The 17,399-nt window shown below is 47.9% G+C and overlaps 1 protein-coding gene across 3 annotated transcripts in view; it reads right to left on the bottom strand.

The window, feature by feature from the left end:
- The window catches only part of PLA1A (phospholipase A1 member A), a 34,321-nt gene that overhangs the window by 2,913 nt on the left and 14,009 nt on the right, over positions 1-17,399 (bottom strand). For 2 of the 3 annotated variants that reach the window (XM_073309294.1, XM_073309286.1), the window contains exons 6-11: positions 16,905-17,006; positions 14,652-14,741; positions 12,671-12,838; positions 10,965-11,054; positions 8,196-8,304; positions 119-385 (exon numbers count right to left, since the gene is read on the bottom strand). In XM_073309294.1, coding sequence (XP_073165395.1) covers positions 119-385; positions 8,196-8,304; positions 10,965-11,054; positions 12,671-12,838; positions 14,652-14,741; positions 16,905-17,006 — 826 coding nt within the window. Of the gene's footprint in view, positions 1-118; positions 386-3,073; positions 3,581-5,734; positions 5,900-8,195; positions 8,305-10,964; positions 11,055-12,670; positions 12,839-14,651; positions 14,742-16,904; positions 17,007-17,399 lie in introns of those variants that run through there. The other variant, XM_073309279.1, reaches the window with a different exon arrangement.

The raw sequence follows: 17,399 nt of genomic DNA, 5'->3' as shown, positions 1-17,399 counted from the left end.
GAGGTATGGTTATGCTAGTGATGTACATGGCATCCATTCCTATCAGGCTTAAAATGCCATGTCCAGGGTTTAACGCTTTTCATTTATGATAACCACAGTTACGTAACGAAGTACGTACCAGTTTCTGATGTTGGGAAAAGATTCCCTAGGTCTTTTGATCAATCCACTTGGAATAAGGAGGATGAGAAGAACCAGGACTGAATTTCTGTGCCCTCTTGTGATGGATTCTGGGTCTAGCCCTGGGAAAGGGGAAGGACTTAACCTGAATTTCTGTGTCCCTCTGGAAGGAGAAGAAGTTGAACTGGATTTTTGTAGACTCTGGGTGTCTCCACTGAGGTGGAGATGGAGTGAAGGAACAGTCAGGTCTGAGCCCTCACAAAAGGATCTGGGAGATCGGGATAAGGAAGCAAGGAAGATGCAATATTTTAGTTAAAAACAACATGGAGAGATAGTAGGCAACTTACAAATACAGCAGTAATAATATTTCTACTGCAAGCTCACCCATCAGTGGGGGCTCGCATGGTGTGATAATAGTCACCAGGGGCCCCTTTATCCCCCCTCTAGTCTGGTGCCAAGGGGCCATGCGGCAGGCATAAGGCCCCCTATGCCCAGGTACAGAGGCAGCTCCATGCTGTTCCCACAGGGACCCCAGGTGCAGGAGGCATTCTGATGGGGGCCAGGGGCGTGGATAGGGCTTGCTCCTGCAAAGCTCTATAAGGGTCACTGAAGCACGGACGCAAGTAGCCAGTGCCGGGTCTATGCCAGCCCCTGCAGCACAAACTGCCTCCTCTTTGTTACTCTGCCACAGGAGAATCAGATTCCAGCATCCTCTATCACAACACTTCTGCGTTGTTGCCCCAGACAGACGTCTCTCTAGCTATTCACTGCGTCTGCTTCTTTCTGACCCAGTCATCCTCTGTAGGCTAGGAAGCTCCTTCAGTGGAGAGCTGTTGGCTTCCCCTTAGCAAAGGAGTAGAGGTTTCTGTTCAGTGCCATTAAACTACACAGCAAGGTAGCCACTACTCCCTGGGGTAGCTGTTAATACATATTGCTACCCTGAGGTATCCACACAAAAGACAACTGCTGTCACAGGTGCTGACTTTTTATTTTTCCTGGTGGGTGCTCCACCCTGCACTCTGCCCTGAGGCCCCGCCCCTTCCCCTGAGGCCCTGCCCTCGCTATGCCTCTTCCCGCCTCCCCTCCGTCCCCTACCCTGAGGCTCCCAGTCTGCCCGCCCGTCCGCCGCTCACTGCTCTCCACCTTTCCCAAGTGCCTCCTGCCAGCAGCCAGCAGGTGGTCCTGCCGAACAACTGTGGCTAGTGTGTGCTGAGCTCCCTCTTTTTTTTTTCTGTGGGTGCTCGAGCCCCTGAGCACACCTGAGGTTGGCGCCTATGACTGCTGTCACAAGAACTGATACATGAAGCCCGAGCGCATGCGTGGCAGGAGGTGAGCTGCCCCCTGTGCCCCCGCCACCACACCCAGCTAGGAAAAAAATCAAACCCTCAAAGGCTCTGCTGAGTCCCACAGAAGCCATCAGAGGGCTGGGTGCACTCTCCCTTGTGAACTTCCCTCCAGGGTGTGCCCCTCTGCATATGATTCTTTCATAAAATCATCACTTATAAAGTTTGCAAGTGACTCAAAAATTGGGGGGGGGGGTGGTAAATAGTGAAGAGGACAGGTCACTGAGACAGAGTGATCCAGACTGCATGGTAAACTGGGTGCAAGCCAACAATATGCATTTGAATACGGCTAAATGCAAATGTTGCCATCTAAGAGGAAAGAATGTAGCCATACTTACAGAAAGGGGGTCTCTATACTGGGAAGCAGGGACTCTGAAAAAGATTCAGGGGTTGTGGTGGATAATCTGCTGAACATGCATTCCCAGTGCAACACTGTGGCCAAAGGAGCTAATGCAATCCTGGGAGGCATAAACAGGGGAATCTTGAGTAGGAGTAGAGAGGTTATTATACCTCTATATTTGGCACTGGTGCGACTGTTGCTGGAATACTGTGTCCTGTTCTGGTGTCCACAGTTCAAGAAGATGTTGAGAAGCTGGAGGGGGTTCAGGGAAGAGCCACATGAATGATTAAAGGATTAGAAAACATGCCTGATAGTGATAGACTCCTATAAACTGGATGGGCAAGTGCTGTCCCAAGGGATGAGTGCAGAACCCCAGTCTTGTAAGGTTCTTTCTTCACTCCCTTCCCTCCCCAGCACAATTACCCATCTGTAGGGTTCTGAATCTTGTCAAGGTGGGGAAGCCTCCTGGCTCCAGATGAAGGCCTCTCCTTTGCTTTTGTCCTGACTTGCTTCTGCTGGCCAGCTGTCCTCTTGACCTCTGTGTTCTGTTTCTTTCATGCCAGGAAGGGGCTTCTCCACCCCCAGTCTGTCTGTCTGGTGGGGTGGCCAATTCAGGGGTTAGAACCCTGATGTTCTGAGGTATTTATTAAAATATGTTTGTTTAGGAAAACCCTGTGAAAAGGGCATGGCCCTAAAAGAGACTGAGAGTCTACTGCCAGGAAAGGCCTGTGTGTCCAGGCGCAGGGGCCCTCTCCCAAGGCTAGATGCAAAGCTCTTGCAGAAGAAGTTATGGAAGGACTGTCCAGCCCTCGGAGCAGAGCTCTCTCACTGACTCCTCTGAATGTATCTCTTGATCTCCAGCTGCCAGGGCTATTGGGCATCTAAATGTAGATGGGTTCCTGAATCAGGGCTGTTCCTTACTTTTCAGAGTGTTTTTGGTGTGTTTTTTTCTTACTAATAAATGGTCTGTTTTAATATATGAACACTCCTGGCGCTGATAAATCTGAGTATCCAGGAACAGGACACATCAACTTTGCCAAAGAGACATATCACAAAATTACAATCAGATAGCCAGAATAGCAGCTGGAGTCTTGTCATGATAAGAGAAAACAGATCGATGCTGATTACACTGCAGGACCACTCATGAAATCAAGAGGGCCTCAGACTCTGTAGGCATCCATGGCCTGGACTAGTTATTTTCACATCTATGTGTGTGTGTGTTGCTAGGGGAATGACTCCTTCCCATAAAAAACCGGAGCCACACCGCTGCACGTTCTCTAATAACAATAATACTTCGCATGTCTGCGGCGTTTAATGGGAAGATCTCAAAGCACTTTAGAAACATTAAGGAATTAACCAACTGTCACAATCCTCCTGAGAGATGAGCATTATCAGCCCCTTTTGACAGAGGGGGAAACCAAGATTAAGCGATTTGTCCAAGGTCTCACAATGGCGCATTTGTAGAGCTGGGAATAGAGGCCACAAGTCCTAACTGCCAATCAGCTGCTCTATTTGACCATAGTCTTTCCTTTCAGCAGAGCATTTCTCTTCCCAGAGCTGTTATTCATTCTGTCCCCAAGGTGGGTTGATGAAAAATCCAACTGGTTCTGTCCTATTTGGAGGAAGCATCGTCCAGAGGGAGGAAGTAAATGTTGGAGCCCAGTATTGTGCCTGTGCACACTCCAGGGGACTTTCCTATGCACAGGGCACCACCAGGTCATGTTCAAGGGGCCTGCTTGCTGTCAGGGACAGATGCTGAGACAGGCAAAATATCTTCTCACTGTGAGAGAAGCACACAGGAGTTAGGCAAATCTTAAAACAACCAAGGGCGAGAACCTGCTGGTGTCAAAGGACTAGCCCCAGAGGGGCTCTCTCTGATCTCCACCTCTTGCGGTCGCTGCTGCATTAGTTAGGGGAGTCTCAGATTTTGTGTTTCTCTCGAGGACAGTGTGTTGAGGAATATGGGCTTCCACAGGGTGCCAGGCCAATACACATGGAATTGGCATCACACGCTGAAGCCTCAAATTTGGCTTTGACATTGTACCCAAACATTCAGAGGTGATGGGCCAGATTGTACCATCTAGGCACAGTCTTGACTGGGGGGTGCTGTGGAAGGGGAAGCCCAATGCTTCCCAGAACTCCAGCATGCAAGGGATCACAGCTGCTGCACCAGCCTTTTAGAAGGTGCAGCATGTGCTCCCCTGTGTGTCCAGCTGGTCCTTGCAAGCTGGTGTGGAGGACATAAGGTCATGACTCTTCCACTCCCCTAGCACCTTTGTGGGTCTTTTGCTCTCCAGGGGGCGCTGGAAAGGAACAGTCCTCAAAAGAACTCTGGAGGAACAATAGTACCTTCTCTCCGTGTGGGGGTCTGAGAGTGGGGCGGCTTCTTGTGTCCTCTCCTGCTTATGCACCTGTACAAAGGCCCAGCTCTGTTTAGCTTTCAGGTGGGTGGGCTCTCTAGGCATAAAATGAGGAGCATGTCTCCTAATGACTATGGGGTGCAGTCAAAGGGGCTGCTTAGGGTATATCAAGGACTGTGTTGGAATTGCAAGCTATCACTTTAAGTGTGTGTGGGGGGAGGGGGGTTCCTGGTCCTGCATGTAGGCTAGTGGGCTCTGTAGCAAAGCATGCAATCAGTCAGACTGGAAAGAGCCAGCTTAAAGAAAGGTGGGGTGAAGTGTGCCTCTCTGCCTTAGGGAGCAGCCTGCTTTGTCTCACTCTGTTTTTGGGATCATGTGTGTTATTGTTCTGAATTCTAAACAATAAAGTAGTGTTACGTTGCAACCTTCCATTGAGAGTATTTACGTTTATATCTAACTTCTCTGTGTGGATGCTGGGAACACAACACTGGTTGTCGGGAATGTTGCATTAGGGTGAGAACCTCATCCAGGTTAGATGGGTTTGCTTTTGGTTACTCCTGCTTTCAAGATGCTAACTAGGGCTGGATGTTAACTACAGTTCTGCAAATAATGGATTTTTTGGTTCAGAGGCTGAATTTAAAAATTTAAAATCCAGGGAAAATAATCTAGTCTTCTTGAAATGAAACCAATTTTTTCAATTTTTTTTGCCAAAAAAACCCCCAAACCTGTCGAAATGCATTGTTTGGTGACAAAATAATTTGTAAAAAAAAAAAAGAAAACCCCCAAACATTTGTCCCGCTCTAATGGTTACTGGTTCACAGTCTCTGGCACAGCCGCACAGACAATGCCACCTGGCAGCAAAATGGCTGCCCTGGGCCCAGACATCAGAAGCTCCCCCTGATTTCAGAACAATCAAGGCCCTATGCTGACAGGTGCTCAGTAGGTGCTCGCTTCTTCTCCAGAAGAGACCCAAAGTGAGTGGGATAGGGTGGAGAGGGCAGATGAGGACAAAAAGAATGAGCCCTAATGGAAATGACCAGTGCAGATTTCCTTTGGCAGCTCTTCACTGTTGCTCTAAGCCCCCTGGTGGGGCTCCGATTGGAGCAGCAGCCTTTTCCCCTCACAGCAGCAGGGTCTAGCTCAGCTAGATCACAGGGGATAGATGGAGATAGGGACCATAGCTCAGGTGGTTCTCTCTCACACCCATAGGGTATATAGGACAATTTTCCAGGGGCCTTTTCCTCTCCAAGAAGCAGTGGGGCTCGTCCGTTAAAATCAGGGGGTGTCTCCCATGTAATTCATTTCCTGAATTGTCTCTATGTGTGTGCATGCAAAGGAAGGGTTGGGGGCCTTTGTGGCACCTCAGCCCTTCCCCAATATTTCCTTCATTTCTGCTGTATGTGGTACCCAGCAACAGCCAGAGAAGACAAAGGGGAGAAGCTCTAACTAACATGCTTAGCTTCTGTGTGACTCCAAGAGAAGCTAGGCTCTCGCACAGGGTGAGAAGCCGAAGCATTGAGCAGGCCAATAAGGCTCTCTGGCTGGAGTGAGATAAAGGGATGTCTCCTGCTTACCGATTACCAACAGGCAGTGCGGTTGTACAGAATTTGCCAACGATGATGGCCTTGTCCTTCTTCCAGATCTGCAACTTGGGGAGATACTTCAGCATTACCACCTCTATCTGGCACAGTGGGACTGGATGAGCTAGCACCCCTTTGCCCAGCTGCTGCTGCTTAGGTCTGCAAGGCAGAGGGAGGGATGTGAATGAGAACAAGGGGCCAAACCACAGTAGCGTGTGAGTATGCAAGGGAGGATGGAGGCACAGGTGTCTACTGAAACATTGGAGATGGTGGGGTTGTTAACAGGAACCCTCATAGCACTTGGTGAGATCTAAGGATCCTTCTATGGCAATCTTACACTTCATGAGAGGTGGGAGGCTCTGCCCCAATAGACCCCTCTCCTATTCCAGGGGGATCTCTGTTATATGCCCTTCCTCTTCAAAGGCTGGAGAATGTGTGGGTATGGATGTGTATCTTTCTTCTTATACCACATGATTAAAGCAGCTCCCCCAGATCAGCAAATGTTCACTCCTCTGTTCCTCTGTCTTGTAATCCTATCCTGACACTCCATCAAATACAGCACTAAACATTGCACAGATGGCCAGGAGCATTATGAAGTGGGCAAAGTGTGGGGTGGGGGATGTTGCCTTCTTTGAAACATCAGGTGCTGGCCACTGCCAGCAAGAGAGTAATGGACTGTAAGGACTATTGATCAGATCCACTAAGACAAAGCCTGTTTTATAAAGAACAATGAGGCCTATTAATCCCTACTGTAATAGCATTGATTTTAGTGGAGTTACATGGGAAGGAATTTGGCTCACTGTGTCTGGTTTGCAGTTCTCAGAAAATAAGAGAAATGCATGTCAAGAAAATGTAAAACAAACCAAGGGAAATCCTTCTTTCTGCAGCATGTATTCAACGTGTGGGATGCACCCCCACAAACAGGAAGAGAGTCACTGGGTTTCAAAGAGGGTTGGTTAATTGTATCACCAGTAATCCTGTGTGCGGGGAACTCTGTTTGACTTTAATGGGAGTGCTGTGGGCGGAGGCTCTGCGGGACTGAGCGCATGATAGCCAAACATTTCAAAGCTGGGTGTCTACAGTTAGGGTCCTAACTCCATATTTAGGCATGAAAAACCCCCCAACATGTTTTCAGCAGTGCTGAGCACCCACAAATCCTACTGAAGTCCCTGGGAGCTGCTGAGCGTTTAGCATGCTTGCAAGTCTGGTCACCTATTTAAGTGCGGATTGGATACAGATACAAATTTTGTATTCTCAGACAGCTCTATCTGTAACCCAACCAATTCCCACGTGTCCTGTCCTTCTTGAGCTCACACACCACCTGGTGGACATACTTAAATGACCCAAATGGCTGTTGGTCTCAAATAGTCATAACTGAGCCACCAAGGTTTAGAGTAGAGCGGGGCCCAGATCCAAGCACCCACACACACGTTGTTGGGAAATGTAGACCTGGCTTTAAACTTTCCTGGGCTGAACTTGCCTGTAACTCAGAGGTTTGATTTGCATCTGTTCAAGCTCCAGAAGGTTGGCTGCTTATCTGAATTCATCTAAACTTCTTTGGTCTGCAACATTAGGCTGGAAATCAGTGGAGATTTAAATGCTTCTTGTTACTGGCCAGGCTGGAAATCCCCTAGAAACAGCCCCTCCCTGAGTATGTCAGACCTGCTGCTCTTGGTCCCAGGCATAGAGGCAGCATACTTCAAAGGTCCGGACCAGACTTTGTGCTGAGCGGAGTTTCTGCTCAGCTCAACAGAAAGGGGCCATCTGGGAGCTAGCTCTAGTGCTGCTCTGGCCTGGGCCCCTTGCACACATCCTGCATCATGCTCTGCTCTCTTCCTCCCTGCCCCACCTTGCCTATTGTGCTGGGGGTCGAGGGGAGGGACAAAGCTGTAGGAACCAGCAAGACTGGCTCTGTGCCTGCTGGGCACTCTTCTTTACTGGGGAAATCCCAGAGGAGTTAGCACACAGGGCAGGGAGAGAGGTCAAAGAATCTGGCCCTTTAATTCAAGATACAATTTGGGGGAAGATGGCACGTTCCAGATGGATCTTACTGTCCTGAACCTGCCTCTGTCCCCAGCCTCAGTGGATTCTCCTCTCCCAGGTTCATTGCTGAGTAACTGCAGTTACAACGGATTAGTTAACCTCTGTCCTGCTGCACACAAATGCTTCTGTCCCTACTGCCATTTTCAACTCACATCTCAGGGTCATCAGGACAGCTGCCTGATGAGTCAGGTATGTATGGCCAGAGTCTGGTTGGTATTTGCTAGATGTCCGTCTCTTTGCCAGCAGTTCGGTTATCAACTACTCAGTTACATTACCAGGACACGTGGTGGTGATTGCATGTGGTCATTTGTGCTACTGCTATGCACGTACATGGCTTAGAAAGACATCCTTGCGCCTGCAACAAGGAAGACGAGGGAGTAAAGACAGGTCAGAGGTACACATTGTCACTCACATGGTGATCTTCACGCTGGCTGTAGAATTGCTGCTGCGGAAGGTGATCTCAAGGTTGGTGACCAAGCTTCTCCTCTGCTGCAAGTGAAACTCCACCAGGCTGTGGTACACTGGGCAACAGACAGCACACGACAGAGTGAGGGCACAAGTCCCTGGCTGTAGGGGACAATTTCCTGGTGCAAGTGCTAGAGGAGCCAACTAGGGGGGGAGCTTTTCTTGACCTGCTGCTTACAAACCGGGAAGAATTAGTGGGGGAAGCAAAAGTGGATGGGAATCTGGGAGATAGATGGAGACAGTGACCATGAGTTGGTTGAGTTCAGGATCCTAACACAGGGAAGAAAGGAGAGCAGCAGGATATGGACCCTGGACTTCAGGAAAGACTTCGACTCCCTCAGGGAACGGATGGGTAGGATCCCCTGGGGGACTAACATGAAGGGGAAAGGAGTCCAGGAGAGCTGGCTGTATTTCAAGGAATCCCTATTGAGGTTACAGGGACAAACCATCCCAACATGTCGAAAGAATAGTAAATATGGCAGGCGACCAGCTTGGCTTAACCGTGAAATCCTAGCAGATCTTAAACATAAAAAAGAAGCTTACAAGAAGTGGAAGGTTGGACATATGACCAGGGAAGAGTATAAAAATATTGCTCGGGCACGTAGGAATGAAATCAGGAGGGCCAAATTGCACCTGGAGCTGCAGCTAGCAAGAGATGTTAAGAGTAACAAGAAGGGTTTCTTCAGGTATGTTGGCAACAAGAAGAAAGTCAAGGAAAGCGTGGGCCCCTTACTGAATGAGGGAGGCAACCTAGCGACAGAGGATGTGGAAAAAGCTAAGGTACTCAATGCTTCTTTTGCCTCTGTCTTCAGAAACAAGGTCAGCTCCCAGACTGCTGCACTGGGCATCACAGCATGGGGAGTAGATGGCCAGCCCTCTGTGGAGAAAGAGGTGGTTAGGGACTATTTAGAAAAGCTGGACATGCACAAGTCCATGGGGCTGGACTCGTTGCATCCAAGAGTGCTAAAGGAATTGGCGGCTGTGATTGCAGAGCCATTGGCCGTTATCTTTGAAAACTCGTGGCGAACGGGGGAAGTCCCGGATGACTGGAAAAAGGCTAATGTAGTGCCAATCTTTAAAAAAGGGAAGGAGGAGGATCCTGGGAACTACAGGCTGGATATGAGTCAGCAGTGTGCCCTTGTTGCCAAGAAGGCCAATGGCATTTTGGGATGTATAAGTAGGGGCATAGCGAGCAGATCGAGGGATGTGATTGTCCCCCTCTATTCGACATTGGTGAAGCCTCATCTGGAGTACTGTGTCCAGTTTTGGGCCCCACACTACAAGAAGGATGTGGATAAATTGGAGAGAGTCCAGTGAAGGGCAACAAAAATGATTAGGGGTCTGGAACACATGACTTATGAGGAGAGGCTGAGGGAACTGGGATTATTTAGTCTGCAGAAGAGAAGAATGAGGGGGTAATTTGATAGCCGCTTTCAACTACCCGAGAGTTGGTTCAACTTCCAGAGAGGATGGTTCTAGACTATTCTCAGTGGTAGAAGAGGACAGGACAAGGAGTAATGGTCTCAAGTTGCAGTGGGGGAGGTTTAGGTTGGATATTAGGAAAAAAAATTTCACTAGGAGGGTGATGAAACACTGGAATGCGTTACCTAGGGAGGTGGTAGAATCTCCTTCCTTAGAAGTTTTTAAGGTCAGGCTTGACAAAGTCCTGGCTGGGATGATTTAATTGGGGATTGGTCCTGCTTTGAGCAGGGGGTTGGACTAGATGACCTCCTGAGGTCCCTTCCAACCTGGATATTCTATGACCATGCCTTCAGCATTAACCCTCGCCTTGTAGCAATGGGAGGGCTGTCTGTCCTCACCCCCTGCCTGCTATGACCTCTCCAGCACCGTATGGAGAAGATTAAGCAGAGCTTTGACATAAAAAGGGAACAGGCTGCCTGGTCGATTGGACATTTGTTTACTGACAAAACTCCATTCCTCACCGTTCTGTTCTGAGAGTGAGAGTCAGACAGACACAGACAGAGCCAGAGAGGGGGAAGGGTGGCAGAGAGAAAATGAAGGTGTCGGTGGGAGCCATCGGGCCTATGTCTGCTCTCATATTGGTGTAAATCAGGGGTAACTCCACTGAGACCAGTGGAGTTACACTGGTGGAAATGCAAGAAGAATCAGGCCTCTTATCCTCGATAGTCTCCAGGAGTGTGGCATGAAATGAGGCTAAGGGCCAGATCTCAAATGCCTTCTAGGGCCAATTTCTACTCTCAGGTACACCTGTGGAAAATGGAGTATCTCACCAGGAGCCATTGGGTATTGAACTGGATGGAGAAGCTGGCCCATAACTCAGAATAGGACAGTGGCTTGGGTTAGCCCAGCATTTGTAACAGTGATGTTCTGCAGCTGGTGAAAGCAGTGCCCCTTGCCAATGTACAGCTGCTGAAGGAGGCCTAGGGATAGGGAGACTTGCTGAGGAGCATGTGAGAGGGGCACAGCAATGTCTGTTATCCCTCGCTGAGGAACATGGCACAGAACAATACAGCACTTCTGCAGCAGGTATTGAGGGATTTACAGAAGCTACCATGAAGCCAGATACCCCCTTAATCCATTTCTCAGAGCCCCCTGCAGTTTCCATGGGGAGCAGGGGAAGGACTGACACATTCCAGGCAACCAGAGTGACTCTCTTCAGGAGCACTGGCATAAATGGAAAGTCTCCACAGTTCATTCATGCCACCAGCCTGGCTTCCTTCTCTTTGCTACTTACTGCAGTATGGGGCTGAGGAGGCGGTCACCAAGTAAACCTTCACCTCCTCGGGGAGCTTTGTCACGCTGACTCCACCACGCTCCAACAGCCCTAGGGGAAGAAATGAAACCAAGGTGGAAGGGGAAAGGCCCTGAGGGAATGGTTGGCAGGAACACCTGATTCACTTCTCACCTATCCCACTATTTTGATGTGGATCAAAATAGTGTTTACTAACCCCCTGCGTCAGTGAGATCAGGAACAGGCTCACAGTGTCTGCATCCCAGCTACTCTCCATTGCAGGGTTTCACCAGCACACCCAGTGTCACACCACTGTGACCACTAGGACAGCCAGCAGTAAGGAGAGTCACCAGGGCATCCAGGCATGCTCCATGACGACACCATTGTAGCCTCTGGGCCTGATTCCCCACGGCCCTGCAGTCTGTGCCATCCTTTGCACCTGTCCCAAATGAGTGTAAAAAGGCTTCCCAGTCAGGGTGGTACAGTTTCACCCTCACTTTGTGCAGTGTGTACCTAGGGAAACCAGGCTGGCTGTGCTGGGGGGAGGGCTAGTGACTCCTCTGGTGCTAGAGGAATGCACAACAGAACGTGCCATGCCTTTCAGGGGCAAAATGCTTCCAGTCAGTGGCTTTCCAGTGACGCACCTCCTTGCACCCCCCAGCACAGCTCAGCCTCAGGGGAGAGGAAGAGAGTTTTCCCAGTACTGGAATGCAGCCACCTCTGGGGTGAACAGAGATACTGCTGACCAGCATACTGCTGTAGGAGCAATGGGTGAATATCAAACGGGTTGAAGTTTAGGTTCAGCTCAGTTTAGGGTAAACACTGACTGCTTCTCTGAACTAGCCAAACTTTTTGACTTCAGTGCACATTGGTTAGACAGGTAAGTGAACAGCGTCTCCTATTGAAACTGCAGGGGGGAATGTAAGGGCTTATCCACAAACATTATGTGGCAAGCTGGGGTGTAAATCTACCCTGCACTAGCCTGCTGCGCACTAAGTGTCCGTGTGGACCCTGCTGATACGCACTAACGGTTCATTTGTGCACTTTGATTTACTCCCATTTCATCAAAGCGCAGTAAGGAGCTGTTGTGGACCCTGCTGATGTGCATTAACAGCTCCTTACTGCGCTTTGATGAAATGGGAGTAAATCAAAGTGCACAAATGAACCGTTAGTGCGTATCAGCAGGGTCCACACGGACACTTAGTGCGCAGCAGGCTAGTGCAGGATAGATTTACACCCCAGCTTGCTGTGAACTAAGTGTTAGTGTAGACAAGCTCTGAGCAGGAATTCAATGACTCACATTGGAATTTGGCCAGGAGACTAGAGTTGGTCCCAAACCACAGAATTTGATTCCAGATCTGAACTCCGGTTTCTAACCTGCCCCAAGTTCAGAGGAATTCGGATTCAGCCCATTCAGAGGGAGGGGCCAGCTGCAAATCTGACCTTTTGCAGACTTTGGCAGGGGGCTAGATCTGGGGTATTTGTTCAGATTCATTTCCTGCCCTTATGGAATGTACCATAGGGTGTTCAATGGCCGTAGGTGTTCACAACCTTAGTTTTACATCTCACCCCACAGCTGAAATCCAGTAGTTCCTGACCATTCCCAGCTCAAAAAAATCCAGTCTAAATGCCTCACCCTGCATCAAAGACCTTCAGGTTTCTACTCTCCTCTCCCTTTGGGCAGTGGAGTTCCCAGGCTGGTATCATACCTATTCTGGGACAGGAGAGCAGGAAAGGATTGAAACATTCCAGGCAGTGGCCAGCAAGGAAATTTTCATGACTTGAGCATGGAAATGCCATCATAGGACAGGAATTCTCCAGGGCATTGACATAGAGATGTACCGCCCTCATATGATCACAGATCAGATAGTTATACCCTGCAAGATAAAGCAAGACTACAGGTAAGGGGACCATGAAGGGACTGACCTCTTGATCCAATATGGACTCTATGCATTTCTAAGGAGCCCAGCACAGTAATAGCTAGGGTGCAAGTTAAGAAACTTTATTCTGTCTGCGAAGGACACATCAGGTACAATTTTCAAAAGTGCCTAAGCAATTTAGGCATCCAAGTCCCACTGAAAGTCAAGTCACTTAGGCGACTTTGAAAATTTTATCCAAAATCCCCTCCACTCATCCTTTCCTGGGCAGCTGTGGACTAAGTAAAAGGCTGCAATTCAGGTGTCATAGGTATTAGCTCCGAGTTCTGCCTCTAACTCACTGTGTGACTGAGCAATTCACTTGACCTCTGTGCCTCAGTTTCCCCAATCTAGAAAATGAAGCTACAGATACTCATCCATCTTTATAAAATGCTCTGAGACCTGTGGCTGGAGAGCCCTATATATGGTGAATTCTAAGGCCTAATCCACATTAGAAAAGGTTTGCTAGCAAAGCTGCACTGACAAGCCCTCTCAGTTTAGATGCAGCATATACCAGAAGAAAAGGTTTTTTTGCTGTTATAGCTTATACTGGTTCCCCAAATGAAATAAGAGATACTGGCTGTTAGGATATAGATATTCAGGCCTGTCTGGAAAGGCCTATACTTTAAGAATTTAGGTATGTTTATAATTTAGCTAGTTATAGAGGTATAAAAAAAGAATCAAAGTCACTGTCTGACTGTATAAGGCCTTTTTCACTGTGACAGTCTGAGGCCCTGTTCTTAGGCCAAAGCCTTTGGCTAAGCAGCAGAGGCAGCCATAAGCTGGGAAGCAACCCGCGTTCTAAACTAGTCACATTGAAATAAGGTGCTACTGGGCTGTTAGGAATACACTCCTGTCCTGATAATGCCTATCGCCTCCAGAGAAAGGAAAGTGCCTAGAAGATGTAAAAGGAAATTTAGGTTGATAGCTTCCTGTCTGGCAGGAACTCACTTATCAGTAGCTGGGATATGAAATCCTCATTTCTTTATTGTTCTATCACTATAGTCCCCATTTCCATATTGTTTGTCTGTATAATCTGTCTGGTTCTGTGATTGTCTGCTGTATAATTAATTTTGCTGGGTGTAAACTAATTAAGGTGGTGGGATATAATTGGTTAAATCATCATGTTTCAATATGTTAGGATTGGTTAGTTAAATTTCAGTAGAATGATTGGTTAAGGTATAGCTAAGAATATTACTATATAAATTAGGGGAAAACAGGAAGTAAGTTGGGATTTGAAAATAAGGAAAAGGGAACTTGGATTTAAGCTTTCTGGAAATTCACCCCAATAAACATTGAATTGTTTTCACCTTTGGACTTTAGGTATTGTTGCTCTCTGTTCATGTGAGAAGGACCAGGGAAGTGAGAAGGTGAAGAAATAAACCCCCTTACACTGGCAAAATGACTTTTTTTGCTGGTAGAGCTGCATTTACACTAGGGCTTTTGCTGGTATAGAAATATCACTTAAAAAAATCACGCCCTGGGTACAGGCAAAAGTTTCTAGTGGAAACCTGGCCTCAGGGTGCTTTGCGTTTCAGCTGTTATGTTGTTGCATAACCATAGATAGTGTTATCTGGTTATTCTTCTTCTCTGAATGCTGAGAGGCAGCTTGGGCAAGATTGCTTGTCCTTTATACATCTACTGTCCTGCTGTAATGTCTGCCATACCCCTGCCCTGGCTCAGGTGGGAACTGTTAGTCAAGCAGTAGCTTTACAGGCTGACTGATTGGAATGAAGGGAATGTCCCTTGACAACTTGCCGTGAATCCTTCTCACCTGAGGAGATGAACCGGGGGCATCCAGGTTGGTCTTTGCCTCCATTAATGAAATAATCAATATGGCCTACAGGAATCCGGATACCAAAATCTGAAAGGAGAAAAAAAAAAAAACCACCCCACTGAGCTGTTATTCTTGCTCCTCCTTCTCTAGGGAAACATTCTAGAGGAAGCTGCTAGTTTCCATGTTCCAAGGTCCTAAGAACAGGATGTACTTAACAGTATCCGAGCTGGCCCCAGGCCCACACACAATATGGTGGTTTCTTCACCAGACTAAGGGAGAATTTTAGGTGTCTTGCCAACTGTTTTCACTGTACAGATTCCTCCATGCTTCAGTACATAGGGATGGGAGCAGAGTGTTCACCTGGGCCTTTGTTTTAATGGGACTTTCACACTAAAGGAAACTGAAAGTGAGAAACCTTAATTTGGAAAATGATTCTCTGGTCACCTTTTTGTGGTTTTTCCTTTACCCTTTGCAGAGATCGGCAACTGAATTAGAAGTTGTTTCCCCCTCCCTCATGGTCTACCCTGCCTGATCCCCTGTGATGTAAGTGTCCTGGCTTTGTGACTTCACAGGGTGTTTCCCCACAAAATGACTGAGGTCATCAGTCACCATTATGACTTCTCTGCAAGAGAAGGTGATGGGCTGTGATGAAGGGCAAAACTTTTTCCATGTTCTTGTCCTGCATAATTATCTGTGAGAGGCAGTGATATATAGCAGTTAGAGCACAGGAACGGGAGTCAGGAGGCCTAGATTCCATGTCTAGCCCTGCCACTGATGCTCTCTGTATTTTTTGGACACATCACTTAATGTCTCTGGGCAACAGTTTCCCCCGCGCTGTAAAATGGAAATGATACTGACTTACCTCCCGGCAGTTATGAAGCTTAATTAATAAATCTCTATAAAGAGCTCTGTGGTCTTCAGGGGGAAGGTGCTACAGAAAGGTGCAAAGCATTATATTCTATAATATCTTCCATCTAAATTGGCCTCTAAGCACTTTAGAAAGGTTACTAAGTAATTGTACTATCTCAGGGTCTGATTCTGCTGTTGCTTACAGCAGAATAAATGTGAAGTAACTCCCCTGAAGTCAGTGGAAGTAGGAGCAGTGAGGCCCTACATACTCACAGGAATCACTGGGAACATCAGAGCCCATCAGCATGGCATAACAGTTTAGGAGAGGAAGTGAAGAAGAATCATAGAATATTGAATTGAAATCTCCAGGGGCATTTTGGGAGCAGTATGCAATGATCAGAGAGGACATAAGGTGAGGTCTTGCACCCCAATCTTTGCAAAAGGTGCCAGGGAATCTTTAATGGCAATATATTGTCAGGTTGCATGGAAATTGAAAGGGAACCTTCTCCCCTGCCCAATGTTGAAGGAACTGGACTATTTGTTTCTGCAGAAACAAACAATCTTCTCCTGGCAAAAGCAGGAGTATGCTGAGCTGGTCCCACCAGAAGCTCTGTGTTCCTCCACCTGACTTGCTGCCCATTCATTGATCCTGCTGCTTTCAGATGCTGGGGATGAAGAGACAAAGGGAAGAGCAGTACTTGAGAGTTTTGACATCATAAATTTCCCTAGTGTAGACACAGACAATGTAATTCTCAGAGGTGCTATTGTTGGTGGGGCTTCTAGTATAGACAAAACTCTCATGGCCAGATTTTTACTATCATTTGAGTTAAGCCTTCTGGAAAGCTAATCTAACCAAAACACAACTACATCCTACTGTGAGACTTGAACCTATTATCTTCTGACCTAGAAGGAAGAGCCACCAAGGGCCAGATTAACCCAACACTGGGTCCTAGGCAAACATACTTTCTGGGCCCATCTTCTAATAGAAAAGAGCGCTATAGTCCACTCACCGCAGCTGGGCTGACCATGCTGTAGACCTGCCAGGACTGGCTGCTGGTCTTGCCGCTGCTTGGGAGCGCTGCTCAGTGACAGGGGCAGCCAGGCCAAACTTGAGGGGCACTACAACCTGGAGCACCAGGTTGCAATGCCACTCACTCAAGTGAGTGAAGTTCAGTTGGCACATCAATTTGCATTAGTTAAAAAAAAAACTACACCTCCCTCCTGCCCCCTCCCCAAAATGTGGGCCCTAAGTGGGTGCCTGGTTTGCCTATGTGTGAATCTGGCCTTGGAGTTAGCCACTGGGCCACACTAACAGCTATACACTAACCATGTTCCTGGTCATTAATGATGATGGCAGGGTGGGGAGAAGCAGTAGGCTGAAAAGAATAGAAACCAGATTACTGTCTGTATCAGTGTGAATGGCTTCCACAAAGAGAGCATCTCCAGGATCCAGGCGCTCCTCACGGCTGGCTTTTGTGTACTTGGGCCCCGCAGGATCCAGTCCTGTACCAAGATAGAACTAAAGTCTTAACAGCAGACACACTGCCACCCTCTTCCCCTCAGGAGAACCAGTGCTGACTCTGGACCCAGCCTTGGGTTGGCAGAGTTTAGGTTAGCACCAAGAAACCCAGATGCTGATCCAAATATTTTCAGGCTGCAAATTGAACAGGAAATTGGGTATAATTGATTGTACACTTGTGAAATCACAGGGTAGGAATGAGTGGGGAAAAGGGGATTGTCAGAAGGTATTGATGCCTACAATTTACTTGGCAGAGGTAAAAGGGGAAAGGAAGAAAGTCACATTTGGCAACTGTTATAAGTTTAAGGGTCATAAAGGGCAGAAGGCCCCGAATGTGAGATTGGTGAGCATGTAATTACTGGGGAGCAAAATGGTGC

This window comes from Lepidochelys kempii, chromosome 1 (genome assembly GCF_965140265.1).
Source record: "Lepidochelys kempii isolate rLepKem1 chromosome 1, rLepKem1.hap2, whole genome shotgun sequence".
NCBI lineage: Eukaryota > Metazoa > Chordata > Testudines > Cheloniidae > Lepidochelys > Lepidochelys kempii.
This window is presented reverse-complemented; position numbering and strand designations above follow the sequence as displayed.